At 45.4% G+C, this 14,380-nt stretch overlaps 1 protein-coding gene across 1 annotated transcript; it reads left to right on the forward strand.

Moving 5' to 3' along the window:
* The first annotated feature begins 277 nt into the window (after positions 1-277).
* SELENOO (selenoprotein O) lies at positions 278-13,108 on the forward strand. Its single transcript, XM_015852537.2, has 9 exons — positions 278-841; positions 1,683-1,886; positions 2,960-3,140; positions 6,798-6,928; positions 7,334-7,614; positions 7,920-8,070; positions 9,262-9,447; positions 10,056-10,212; positions 10,835-13,108. The coding sequence occupies exons 1-9, from the start codon at positions 309-311 to the stop codon at positions 11,021-11,023; spliced, it is 2,013 nt and encodes a 670-aa protein (XP_015708023.1). The 5' UTR covers positions 278-308; the 3' UTR covers positions 11,024-13,108.
* Positions 13,109-14,380: the final 1,272 nt, after the last annotated feature.

Here is a 14,380-nt window from a genome sequence, read left to right on the forward strand (position 1 = left end):
CTCACGCAGTATTCAGAACCCCGACCGAAGTCCCGCAATGAACCCGCGCTCACGGAGCGGCAGCACCGCCCCGCACGTACTCACCACACACCGCCCGCTGCTCCTCCACATCGTCCCGCAGCCCCTAACCCGGCAAACTTCCACCTGCGGGTCCCTCCCTTTTATCCCCCCGGACCACCTCGGCTCCGCCTGTGCAGCCGCCCCACTGGCCCCATTGGCCCCACGCACACCGCTCCCCACTCCCCCGCGTGGTTCCGCCTCCCATAGCGTTGCGGAGCTGCGGGCGGGGCGTCCCCGTGGGCGGTCGGATGGCCGCGGCGCTGCGCCGCCGTTCGGAGCCGTTGCTGCGGGTGCTGGTGGCCGCCATGCAGCGAGCGGCGGGTTCTCCGTCGCGGCCGGGCAGCCCCGAGCTGGGGAGCGGTGTTGGCTGGCTGAGGGCGCTGCGCTTCGATAACCTGGCGCTGCGCTCGCTGCCCGTCGACCCTTCCGAGGACCACGCTCCGCGGGCCGTGCCCGGCGCCTGCTTCGCCCGAGTGCGGCCCACCCCGCTCAGCGACCCGCGGCTCGTGGCCATGTCGCCGCCCGCGATGGCGCTGCTGGGGCTGGAGGCCGAACGGGAAGCGGAGGCCGAACGGGAGGCGGAGGCCGCCATGTATTTCAGCGGGAACCGGCTGCTGCCCGGCTCGGAGCCCGCGGCGCATTGTTACTGCGGGCACCAGTTCGGCAGCTTCGCGGGGCAGCTGGGCGACGGAGCCGCCATGTACCTGGGCGAGGTGCTCGGCCCGAGCGGAGCCCGCTGGGAGCTGCAGCTGAAAGGAGCCGGGATCACCCCCTTCTCCCGGTACGGGGCCGGGCGGGGGGAGCGCTGTGCATTGCCTGCCCGCCTGTGCCCGCAGGCACAGCTGAGACCTGGGGGTGGCCTTCAGGGTGGTGCTCTTAGGTGGCCTAACAGCCATTTTTCTGGTACGGAATAAACCACAAAATGGTTTTACTGCATACCTCACTAGTTTTGGTTCCCTTCCGTGGTGTTCTTCGTGTACCATGGACAGTTACAAACCCACTGGTGTTCGTGGGCGGCTGGAATGCTGTGTAGTCTTTGTAGTGTATTGGGTAAATGTTGCAGAAGTATTAATTTTCAAAGCTTATTGGAGTTAAAAGAGATCTCATTGTGGCCTTCTGGTACTCGAAAGGAGCTTTTGTAAGCAGGAAGGGCAACAACTTTTTACACAGTCAGGGTAAGAGGGAATGGCTTTAAACTGAAGGAGAAGAGATTTAGGTTAGGTGTGAGGCAGAAATTCTTCACTCAGAGCGGTGAGGCCCTGGCACAGCTGCCCACTGGAGCTGTGGGTTCCCCATCCCTGGAGGTGCTCAAGGCCAGGCTGGATGGGGCCCTGGGCAGCCTGACCTGGTGGGTGGCAGCGTGCCCATGGCAGGGGGGTGGACTTGCATGGTCTTTAGGTTTCTTCTATTGCACATGGGATTCATTGCAGATGTGTTGTGTCCACCCAGTCTGAGCTCCACCAGAAACCCAGAGGTCTGGACAGCTCAGATCTGCCCCTGCATTGCCCTGTGATTTTGAGCAGAGCGCTTCACTTCTCAGTCCGTGTTTCCCTTTACTAAGTAGGAGGTGGCACTTCCCTTGCAGCCAGAAGGCTTACAGCCTTCCTCTGTCTCTGCTGCAGGCAAGCCGATGGTCGGAAGGTCCTGAGGTCAAGCATACGGGAGTTCCTGTGCAGCGAGGCCATGTTCCACCTTGGAATTCCAACAACGAGGGCTGGAACCTGTGTGACATCTGACTCAGAAGTTGTTCGTGACATATTTTATGATGGAAATCCAAAAAAAGAAAGGTGTACGGTTGTTCTGAGGATAGCGCCTACATTTATAAGGTAGGAAGAAGCCCACTTCTCTTTTTTACTATTATTCATTTACAACAAAACTGAGCACAAAAATAACATTTTAAGTATATTTTGATAACAGCAGCGTTCAGGACACGGGGAAATGGTTTTAAGTTAAAAGAGGGAAGATTTAGGTTGGATGTTAGGGGGAAGTTCTTCACTAGGAGAGTGGTTAGGCCCTGGAACAGGCTGCCCAGGGAGGTTGTGGATGCACCGTCCTTGGAGGTGTTCAGGACCGGGTTGGACGGGGCCCTGGGCAACCTGATCTAGTAAAGGCGTATGTTTGGTGGCCCTGCCAGGCAGGGGGGTTGGAACTACATGATCCTTGATGTCCCTTCCAACCCGGGTCATTCTGTGATTCTGTGATTTGCTTGTTTCTTGTTCTGGAATCTTGGGACTCATTTGCCAGGCTGTGGGAAGCTGCTGTGTTAAGCCACAGGGTGAGGTGAGGCAGCATCTTGCCCATGGGCAGATAGACACTAACTCAGAGTACCGCTGTGATAGAAAGTCCTGCAGATATCAAAATAGGTTTTTCATTTTTATGCCTGCAGGTGGGTTTGTTTGTTTGTTTGTTAGTAGAATTGGCATATTATAACTCTACCCTTAGCTCCACAGTTGTTTTAATGACATTCTTGAGGTTTGGGGGTACCCTCTAAAAGCCTGAAGGTAGCACTTTCCTTGTCTGGAAAGCACACGTTGGTCCTGCTCCAGTGCAAAACAGGAGTTTGGGGAAGGTGATGCTGCCTCAGAAGAAAATGCATGTTAAGAAAATGTGAGACATAAAGAGTGTATCTATATGTGCATATGGAAAAATATATCTTATATGGGATGTCTGGTCCAATATTTTAAATGTTTATCTGTCTTGTGTGTCTTCCTTCCATCGAGTTACTGAGTTTCATCTGCTTCAGTAGAGGTTTTTTGCTCACAGTCGGTTGAAGGACTGGTGTTAAAAGATGATATTGCACCAATAAATTGTTTTACGACATGTATTACTGGAGGAAGTTAATGTGATCAGATAGTAGTAAAAGGTAACACCAAGCCCTGTTCTTGTTGTTTCCAAACAGATTTGGCTCTTTTGAAATTTTCAAACCCCCTGATGAATATACGGGACGCAAAGGTCCCAGTGTGAACCGGAACGACATTCGAGTGCAGATGCTGGATTATGTGATTGGCACTTTCTACCCCGAAATCCAGGAGGCACATGCAGACAACAGCGTTCAGAGGAATGCTGCTTTCTTCAAGGAGGTAAGAAGGATCAGTTTGTAAATTCATCCCAGTTGTCTTCAAGAACTGCAGTCACTTTGTATCTCATTGCTTCAGCTGCTCTTTTATGTGGAGAAAACACTCTCAGTAGAGCTGCTTATTCGTGGAATCGTAGAATTGCTCAGGTTGGAACAGACCTTCAAGATCATCAAGTCCAACCATGACCTAACCGTACTGCTGCTAAAAGCAGTGCTGATACTGATTGAACTAATGAAAGCAGTTCATCATTTTACCTTTTCATTAGCAGGGCATGATTTCTTGTCTCTCAGTGAGCTTCCCAGAACTGTTCTTTCACTTTACTGAAGGTGTTTTAGAATGCAAGGATGAATTCTAGCCCTGACTGTCAAGCAGTGTGTAAATGGTGCTGAGGTAGCACTTGCAAGGTTTTATCTTCTAAAACACTGAGAACAGCTAAGTCGCTGCCTGTCTCTTATCTTCCACGTGATAAATGGGAATGCTGACTGCAAATCACTTTAGAATTCAAGTGCTTAAAGGCAGCCAAGCAATGAGACAGCTTTCCTAAGGAGGTAGTAAAACCTCCAGCTTGGGGAATGGTAAGATCAAATGAGATAAACGTATCATAGTGATGTAGTGATAGGTGGTTCTGTAGTGGCCCAGAGGAGGGGCTGGGTGATTTCTCAGAGGCAGTTTTGAACCACTTTTAGTTACCGTGTAGGTTCTGACATTTAATTACTGCAGGAGGATTATAAAAGTTGAATTACAACATCAGTAAATGTAGCTTTGCTGTGTATCTCTCTGAAGTAAAATGTAGCTTAGTTAATTGGTATCTAAGCTTCATTTTCCCAATTACCCTTTCCTTCACTGTTGATACTGTAATTCTTGACACTGAATTTCTATTGTATTACTTTACCTCAAAGAAAGGATTTGAGGTAGGGGAATAAGATGCTTCTGTTTGTGATTTGGATTCATATCCAGTGGTGCTACCCTTGCAGAAAGGATCCAGTTTGGAATTACTGCAGAACTGTGATAAAGGTTCTGATTTGAATCACCTGATGTGCAAACTAGATGCTGATACTTGTAGTAATTCTGCTTCCTGGGTAGTTACAGCAGTCTAATGTACTTGACTGGTCTATGTGACAACATCTGTGATGCTCTGACATCTCCTGAAATGCCCTGTTTGTGGTGAAGTGACTGCAACGTGATGCATGCTACTCACAGAGCAGTAAGAAGACATCAGGCAGCCTTAACATCTGTTGCTCTCTAACTCTTGTGAGTTCTGGGTTTGTGCATACTTGCAATAATTCATTTTTGAAAAGCAAGCGGTAGTTCAGTTCAGCACCCAGTGGTGAAGAGGTTGATTTCACTAGTAGACCTTTGACACTGACACGTGAATTAACGGTGCTGGCAGTGACTGCAGGTGGCTGTGGGTCTGTACTGCTCTGTAGTCAAAGTGGCACCTTTGCTTTTCTGTGGCAGAAAAACTATGGAACTTGAGGATCTTTGCAGAGGACTGTGTGAACAAAGATTGTTCTTCCCCTTAGCTCCCCTCCCCTCTCGGCTGCCACGAGCCACTCCTGCCTCTTTCTGCCTTTGACTTCTTTTCCTGACCCAGTTACTACTGGTTTCTTATTCCTGTTCTGCCATGCTTTCCTTACTGCACTTTGTCTCATTTTTGTTGTGCTTCTCCAGTCCGGGTCTGTCCTTGCTGCATATCTATGCTAGCATTGTACTTCCATGTTTAGTCTCCCTGGTGGAAGTTTACTGCAGCTGTCTCCATCTGACCTGCACCCCCATCTCCCCCCTCATTTTCCAGACACTTCTGTCTTTTTGAATAGGAGGGAAATGCTCTCACGGCTCTTCTCTAATGTGCTTTTACCTTGTTGCCCTGTGGAGGAAAGGGAGGAAGAAGGTACAAGTGATTGCATTTCACAGCACTGATGAGAAAATAAGCACAATTATCTGTATTTGCTCAAGTTATTTTAAAAATGGTAGTTGCTCTTTAAACTTCCATGAACATGTTTTTACTGGAGTGCTCTTGTTGGTATATACTATACTTGTTTTGCAGTACAGCCAGCAGTAGAAAAATCTCCTGAGAAAGCCTGAAGGTGGAAGTAAGAAGCAAGCTGTCTCTCTACTCGAGATACCCATCTTGGGGCTGCATCCAAGCTTTAATTGCTTTCAGGTGTTCTTGTTGGCTGGATTGATGTATTTACTAGCAGGGCATTGGCAGTGTGTGATACTTTCACACAAGGACATCCAGCAGTTGTGGACTGCTTTACTGCTGGAAGTTTTGTGCTTTTTTCTGTGCTTTTTCCCATCTTCCTGGCACAGATCCATCTTGCAGGGTGTGTCTCCCTTTCTTGCTATCAGTTTTGTGCACACATAGAGACTTGGAGCACTGACTTCCAACTGCCCTATGAAGCAGAATTCAGGAAGGGTGTATAGAGTACTCCCAATGAGGATATGGGAAAGAGTAGAAGCCTGGGATGTCGAGGTAAACCAAAAGCTTTTGTTCCAGCTTTCATTTACAGCTTTTCCTACCTGACAGATTATCCCAGACCAACATTCTCTTGTTTTCCTTCCTCACCTGACTGACTACACATCTTTAACTAAGAAAAGTGGAAGAGAACAAGAAGACAAGAAACTAAGGTTACCTCTGTTAATGGGATCATGTTTTAAACCTTAATAAAACACACCACATCCTGGAGAGAGCAGTCACTTTAGATTTCTGCACATTGCTGGCTATTTGGGAAGATAAACGATTTTAACTCGGAGAACAGTTTGATTCAAAAGCTTTAGCTAATGGTTACACTGATTAATTAATGTCAGTTCAGGGAAGCATTTAGAAATACAGAGATTTAATTAGCTTCCTGAACTTTAGATTTTGTAGAGGACTTCTAGTTGCTTTTGACAGATGGGCTAAATTAAATAACTAGGCCTATTGTAAAACCACATGCTGTTATCTCTGCCAGATAGGGAGCATGCAGTGGTTACAGCTGGGGGTCTCACAAAGGTAACACTCAGTTAAACAACTGAACACCTCTGGTGAAGCATGCAGTCAGTGAAGCATGAGATTTAAATAGGGTTGCTGTTTTTGGGATGTCTTTTAGCTAAAAGGTGAACTCTTGGCTTTTTTCTGCTCCTGGCAGATTGAGGTAAGTGCTCATCAGTGCTGAAGCTTGTTAGCAAGGAGTCATTCCTGTCTAACCCACTTAGCTTTTTGTGGATCACTCCTATACACCCAGTAAACCAGAAGGCTGACTTTATATTTGTTACTTTGCACATCATTCTTCCTTTTATTCCTCAGATTTCGCTGTTTTCTTCTGCCTAAAGAACATTAAAATATGCAGTGGGAAAAAGAATGGCCTAGAAAAGCATTTAAATTTGATATCAGATCGTTTACTGTATTTCAGTGTTCTGTCTTTAGCATGTTTGGAAGCTGTACGATACATTTTTTGAGCATGGAAAGAAGAAAGGGAGAACAAACACATGGGAAGTCTAGGAACTGGGCAGTTAATAAAAGGCGGAAAGATACCTGCGAGATACCTGTGTATGTTGTGTGCTGCCACAGTCTGCTCCCATTAGAGCAGTAGAAAAATCCATTCAGCCTAACAAGTGCTTGGAAACGTATGAATTGTCAAACATTGTGTTGATAAACAAAATTGTTTTCTCTTTTAGATCACAAAACGGACGGCAAGGTTGGTTGCTGAGTGGCAGTGTGTTGGCTTCTGCCATGGTGTGCTGAATACAGATAACATGAGCATAGTTGGACTAACTATTGACTACGGCCCTTTCGGATTTATGGACAGGTCAGTGGGGCTCCTGGGCATTATTCAAAATGTACATATATATTATCTGTGTAAAACAGTCCTGATGTTGTTCACTATTGCTTCAACATCTTAGCTGTCAGGTAGATTTATAGACATTCTTTATAGCAAATTAAGTTAAGTTAGGCTTGGTTGTCATGTAATTCCTCTGTTTAACTTTCATATAAATCTATATTCATAACTTCTGTAAATGTTAGACTGCTCTTGTAGCATGTGGAGCTTCTCAGTGCTTGGGAGGGTGGGAGAATACCGGATCAGACAGCTTTTGGAAGAGACTCAAAACAAGGAGGGCTGCTTCCTTGCAGATGTTGTGTTTTAGACTCCTACAGAGCTTCACATGGTATTGGTGTCCAGATAACAAAAAGAATGCTATTTCTTCTCCTGTAGGTATGACCCTGAGCACATCTGCAATGGCTCCGATAACACGGGGCGCTATGCTTACAACAAACAGCCAGAGATTTGCAAGTGGAATCTAGGGAAGCTTGCTGAAGCCTTAGTCCCAGAGCTGCCCTTAGAAATAAGTGAGCTCATCCTGGAAGAAGAATATGATGCAGAATTTGAAAAACATTATTTGCAGAAGATGAGGAAGAAACTAGGCCTAATTCAGTTGGAATTAGAAGAAGATAGCAAGCTGGTGTCTGAACTGCTTGAAACCATGCATCTCACAGGTTGGTGAAGAACACCATGAGTAGACCATGAGTACCTTACAGTTACACCAAGCCATTGTTTTCATCTTCACCTTACAAGAAAGCAGCCTTGCACAACCACATTGTCATCTGAGAGAAGACTGAGGGAGAACAGAATTTGTGTGAACTGTGTGGCAGTTGCTGCTTTTTTACATGGCACCCAGTGTGTTGCATTGCACTCTCACTGAGAGTGCCCCACTGCTTTGAGGGTGGGAGGGTTAAGAAGGGACTGTGGGAGGGACCTACTGGTTTCTTAGTTCCATCACCCATAGAATTCATTTTTTCAGGTGGAGACTTCACAAATATTTTCCACTTGCTGAGTTCGTTCTCAGTAGATACCGATCCTTCGAGACTGGAAGATTTCTTAGGAAAGCTTATGAGTCAGTGTGCTTCAGTGGAAGAACTGAGGGTTGCTTTCAAACCTCAGATGGATCCAAGGTAATGCCATTGTTTCCTTCAGTGCTTTGGCTAGTGCTGTTAGTTTCATCACAACTATAATAAATTCAGCCCGCTGTGTATTACAAAGCTAGTAATATCACAGTTGGAAATCTCACTGTTAAGCAGATGCATCACAACCTGTAAATGGAAAAGTAAATAAGTTGGTAGGCACTGCTTCTTTAATTGGTTCCAGGCTTCAGCTACTTTGAAGGCACTTGTGTTTGTATTGCATTTAGGCTTAAAGAGGAATGTGAAAGGTCACTATAAATCACTGTGATGTGGAGTAAAGCTTTGAGCTGAGGGCACAGTAGTACATTAAACTGAGTGCATAACTGATTGAATTCCAAGTGTTGTGATAGAACTTAGGATAATACTTCATGTAACTGAAAAATAAATGAAGGCACGTAGCTTATCTCTGCTTACTGAAAGCAGGAAAACACAGTTTTGATAGAATTAGTTGTCTGATGCTGGGGAGCGATGGTTTTTGTTTGTGTTTGCACTCATAGGAAAACAAGTGGAGTGTTTTGATGTTCTGCAACTTGGACTCTTGGCTCTTTAGTTATGAATCCAGGGAAAAAAAAAGGCATCTTAGCCAAAATACAATGAAGCTCTTCCACATCACCAGCTCATGCAGTCTGGTGTAAAAAGATACAGTCCTAATCAACCCCTAGAATTTGTTTTTTTCCTTAGTACTGCTGAGTAGGTGCCGAATACTTATTTTGAATGCTATTACAGTGCGAGGGTTAGAAAATGCAGTTTAAAAACAGGTAGATTCTCTGTTCTGGTACTGAGGTAAGATGAAGTTCCTTATCCCACACTCCTCTCAAAGTAGGGTGCTTTGATGAGAGTTTTGCATCTAAATCCATCAATAGTTCTAAAACTCTACTGTCTGCACTTTGTGCATCACAGAAATGCAGATGAAATGCACTGTTCCTCCCTTCCTTCTTTAGTAAAATAAGCAAAGTCTTTTATATATCTGTTATATATATATATATATATATATATATATATATATATATACACACACACATTAATTTGTTTTGTGAATTATAAACACTGGTGTTTAATTTCTACAGTGGAATTGTAGGCTATTGTGAATGCTTTCCCATCTATTTCTTGGTTGCAAAAAGATGATTCTCAACAGGCCTTCCAACTCAGATGTCTAATGTGCTTTTTTCCCCCTGTTCCCAGACAGCTGTCGATGATGCTGATGTTGGCTCAGTCTAACCCTCAGCTGTTTGCACTCATTGGAACAAAAGCAAATATAAACAAAGAATTAGAACGCATTGAGCAGTTCTCTAAGCTGCAGCAGTTAACAGCAGCTGATTTACTCAGCAGAAATAAAAGACACTGGACGGAATGGCTGGAGAAATACAGGTGAGGTTTATCAGTATCTGTAGCAATATATTTGCTCTGCACTTTGCGAATGCTTTGCACATCTCATGGAAAAAACAGGGTTTCAAAGTATGTAGGCTTGAGGAATGGAGGTGGGGTGAAGGCAACCAGCAGTGTTAACAAGTGTGTAAGAGTTCTCTGTTAACTGGAGGCTGTCAGTACAGAAAATGTTCTGTGGAACATTAATTGTTTCTGCTGTGCGGCTTGCGTCACGATTTCGTTCCTCACCTGGAGAAATGGCCTCAAGTTGTGCCAGGGCAAGTTTAGGTTGGATATTAGGAAGAACCTACAGAAAGGGTAGTTAAATACTGGAATAGGCTCCCCAGGGAGGTGGTTGAATCGCCATCCCTGGATGTGTTTAAGAGCTGTTTGGATCTGGTACTCAGGGATATGATTTAGTGTAGGGTCGTTAGAGTGAGGGTACTGGTTAGGCTACGGTTGGACTTGATGATCTTCAAGGTCTTTTCCAACCTGGGTAATTCTATGATTCTATGGCTGGCTGGAGTCTCATTTAACAGTGGGTCTGAGTTTTAGGAGGCATTCCTGCTGACAGATCAAACATTAATTGATTTTATTGGTCTTAATTTCAGAGCCCGTTTACACAAAGAAGTAGAAAGCATCAGTGATGTTGATGCCTGGAATACTGAACGTGTGAAGGTTATGAATTCCAGCAATCCAAAATACATCTTGAGAAATTACATTGCCCAGAATGCCATAGAAGCAGCTGAAAATGGGGATTTCTCAGAGGTAAGATCGCTGCTTGACAGCCATGTAGGTCTGCATAGATGTGTAATGCTGCTGCTCTTGAACACGGTGCTGGGTGAGCTTCATTCTGGCTGCTTTGTCAGTAGAGGGATTGGGAATTTTCTGTTTGGAATGCGTGTCCTATTGTTGGGTGAGCTGTGGTTTTAATGGGGAGGAACTGAAAATCTGAGTCTGAATTTTGCCTGATCTTAAGATACTTCACTGTCTTGAAGAGAACGGAAGGAGACAGCTGGGGATCAACTTCCACCTGGTCCTCACTGTGCTATATGGTATAATTAAAAACTCCTGGCTTCCGTCTGTGGAGTTCAGCATGCAAAATGAGGGTCAAGTAATGTATTCTGAGAAATACAACAAAAGGATTTGTGTACAAGACCTGCATTTTAAGTTACCTGAGCTTGAGTTACATGCAGATAGGAATTCAGCCAGGTATTATTTTACAGTTTTTTTGCTCATTTCTGTTGATACTGTTCATCTATTTCCTATCTGGCTTACCTGGAGTTTGCGTATTAAAAATAATATCCTTAATCATCACTTACTTTGAGTTTCTTTTCTTCATCGTTTTGCCTTTCTAAACTATAGTAACCATACTCTGTTTTGCCTCTAGGTAAGAAATGTATTGAAACTCTTGGAAAATCCATTCCAAGAAACAGAAGAATCCTCAGAGACAGACACCAAGGAGGAGGAAGCAACTGCTGCAGCAGCTGCTTGTGCTCAAGCAACCAGAAGCAGGCTGCCTTATTGCAGTAAGCCTCCCCTCTGGGCTTCAGAGCTCTGTGTTACATGATCTTCATAACTGCCTTGTTTTATTTTTTGCTCTGAACTGAAGACTGTGATCCTCCTTCAGCGGTGAAGAATTGAGCAAGGCAATCATCGAAGTGCTATTAAGTTATTGAAACAACCCTACATTTGGATGCATCTACAGCAGCCTTCAGCTGTGCTTAATTTAGGGCAGTCTGGGATCCTTGGAGCAAGCTGCCAACACTGGACAGTCTGTACAGATTGTTTCTTTGTGTGTTTTGAGACTGAAGGCCTTTCCTTTATTCATACCACACTGCAGTATTTCCTCTGGAGACACGCTGACATTTGAACATCCAAATGGAGTTGTTACGTGAAGACAAAAGTATCAAGTCAGGAATCTGATCTGTTTTTGTCTGATGTCTTAACTAATAGTACTTCTAACATCTATTTGCTGCTTTTTCTATGCAGGGAGTTCTAGTCCACTTTAATGGAGGAATAGATACAATGATGCTTGTTTGAAGCCATGATTCAGTTAATTAGTTCATTTATTGTGAACCTTTAGGCTGATATTTAATCTTTATCTTGGAGTCTGCAGGCAGGGGCTTGAGGGGAAGCAAACAAACAGGTGGGTTTTGTTCTTTTTTATGTTTTCTTATATATAATACATAAAGAGCACAATGAAGGGAGACCGTATATTTGCACTTGAAAAGCTTGGTGGTCAAGTCAGCTCAGATTCACAGTGTTTACGTACAGTATATTGACAAAAGCCATGAGTGCAGTTTGTAAGCTGCATGTAAGGTGACTCGGGCTAATTCAGCTGCCTAAACGAGCACAAGCTGTACGTACTGCGTGAGCATCGTGTGAAAGATGCTACAGAAGGATGGGAGCTGACTTGCTCAGAAATGTATTGGTGATATTTCAGTTTGGTTTCATTTGAGATGTTAGGGGGAAATCTGTTTCTTCTATTGCCGTGTCAGCAAAAATGAAAGGAGTTCCCAAGTTAAAGGCTTGACTGAGCTTTCTGAGCTTATTTCTGAAGGGCTCTGCTTGGCGTATCCTCATGCAAGTCTGATGTAGTGCGGAGGTTTCTCTTTTCCAAAGAAGCCACTGTCTTCCACTGTGAGCTTAAGGGCAGTCTGGTCAATAGCTCTCTTTTAAGTCTTCCTCAAATCATGAGCTATGGAGAAACAGGGAGAAGGCTGGGCTGCTGCTTGTCCAGTTCTGCTAATAATCAGTTTCTTCTTGCTGCCTCAGTAAACAGGTGATGTTTTGAAGCATTATCCCTCATTGAACCTGGGGGCTTCTGAAAGCAAACCATCTCATGGAAGCTGTTACTGCAAGGCAGCGCTGGGTAAGGACTGCGCCAGGGGAGGGATGGGGAAGGAAATGTGCTGCCAATTGAAGGACATCTCAAGCATTCTCCTGGCAAATCTGCAGAGCCCAGCGATTCTTATGCTGTGCTTTGACTAGAAGGGATTAATAGGAAGGGAAAAAGAAGATGCTCCACAATGATCATAACTGTGTCCTCATTTTGTTTCTCAGTTTATAGGAAGGAGCGCTGTTGTGGTGGAGCTCTGCCTGAGCTGCTGACTTAACAAAGTGCTCTAAAGTAACGATTTTAAACTGTACCTCAGGGATTATGTATTTTTAATGGCATTCTGACATTGTTTTATTTTGGGGTCATTTGCTGTTGTGATGGGGAGAGGGAGATACTTTGATACTCTGCTAGCAAATTTATCCTTAAAAAGGGATGCCAAATGTGAAAGCGAAGAATGAAACCTTGGGGTACTTGTCCCATTAAATGCGTTCTTAAGTGTGAATCATGTGCAGGAGGGCTGGAAAGCCTGAAATCACAACCAGAGAATGGTGGTTGTGGGGCTGAATGAGTTTGAGACTCTTCAACACCAACAGCCTTCTTTGGAAAGCCTTTGGTTGCACTGTAGTCCTCTGCCTGTACAACCTGACCTGCCGTTGCCTGAATGCAGGCGGCAGCAGGGGACCAGCAGCCTCACACTGTGGTGGGGCTCCTCTCGTGACCAAGATCTCACCATCACTGCTTCCTGAGCTTGTGGAACTATGACTACTGCTATTGGCTTTTAGTTCTTTTATTAAAGAAAGAAGTAAATCCAAAATGTAATTTTAATATCCTGATCCGTGTCTGTTGTTTCCTGGGAGGCCTTTCCTGTTATCGGTGCCGTTCAGCAGCCTGCTGTCTGCAGAAGCAGCAGTGCTGGGTCAGCACCAGGTGGGGCCAGATGGGATCGCAGCAATCTCACTTGGTATTTGTGCAGTGTTTGTTGTCTCTGCAGCTCAGCTGCCTGGACAGGCCGTGTGTGTGGGGGCTGTTCCTTGTCGTATTTTCACCCTCTCAAGGCCTTCTCTTCTTCTCACCCCGCCTCACAGCCCCACGCTGAGTAGTGGGGATGTGTGGGGGGCACAGCTGCTCCAAAGTGCCCAGAGGGCTCCTCTGTGCCTCACATCACCCTGCTCAGCCATAGAAGCGTGGGGGTTCCTCCAATGGAGCCATAGCTCACAGTGGCTGGGCTCTGCCCTGCTAGTGAGAGGTGAGGAGCGGCTGCTACTGCAGCATTTCCCTCTTCCTGAGCCCTCATTTCTGCTTTTCCCATTTCCTCTACTGGCTGGTATGTGGTGTCCCAGAAGTTGTATCAAAAAGCACCAATTTGGATACAGACACTCAGTATTACAGAGCTGGAGGCAAGGACTGGGAGAGCAAAGCAAGCAGTGGGAAAATGATGAGCGGTACCTGTGCTTTGCTTTGAGACACCGTTGAGGTTTTAGTTCTTGCCCATGTTCCTCCCGTTTTCTTTCATCACACAGCGCTCCCTTGGGAGTCACCTGCCTGCTGTACTGTGCTGAGGAGCTCTGAGCTCCCAGCTCGGGAGCTGGAAGCAGTTTGGCTGCTCTCTAGTGATAGAAGCGTGTCAGGACAACAGTCCCAGCAGGAGGCGAACACACTCAGATTTGTTCTATCTGATCTGCACAAGCACAGCAGGCAGACAAACAGCTCTTTGCCTGCACGTGCAACAAAGCAGCTCAACCTGCAAGCCGCCTGCCCTCTGGGTATCTTCTCCTGCAGGAGGAAAGGAGTAAAATTAAGCACAGATAGAGAAAACAGTAGATTTGTTAGAACTGTGTAATATGGTCTTTTATACTTAGCTGGGACCAGGGTAGCTTTACAGCTGATGTATTCTGACTGCAACGTTTCCATTTCCATTGAATAATCCAATACTTCTCCTCTCACCAGTCACCGCAATGCTTCATCAAGCCGTCCTCTTCCACTCTACCAGCCTCCAAGAAGCCAACTGTCACGTTCAGACTGATCTTATTTCTCAGCATGAAAGTAAAACGCGTCCAATAGGTTCTGGCCGAACAGCTGCACCTCACACTCATC

This window comes from Coturnix japonica, chromosome 1, assembly GCF_001577835.2.
Source record: "Coturnix japonica isolate 7356 chromosome 1, Coturnix japonica 2.1, whole genome shotgun sequence".
NCBI lineage: Eukaryota > Metazoa > Chordata > Aves > Galliformes > Phasianidae > Coturnix > Coturnix japonica.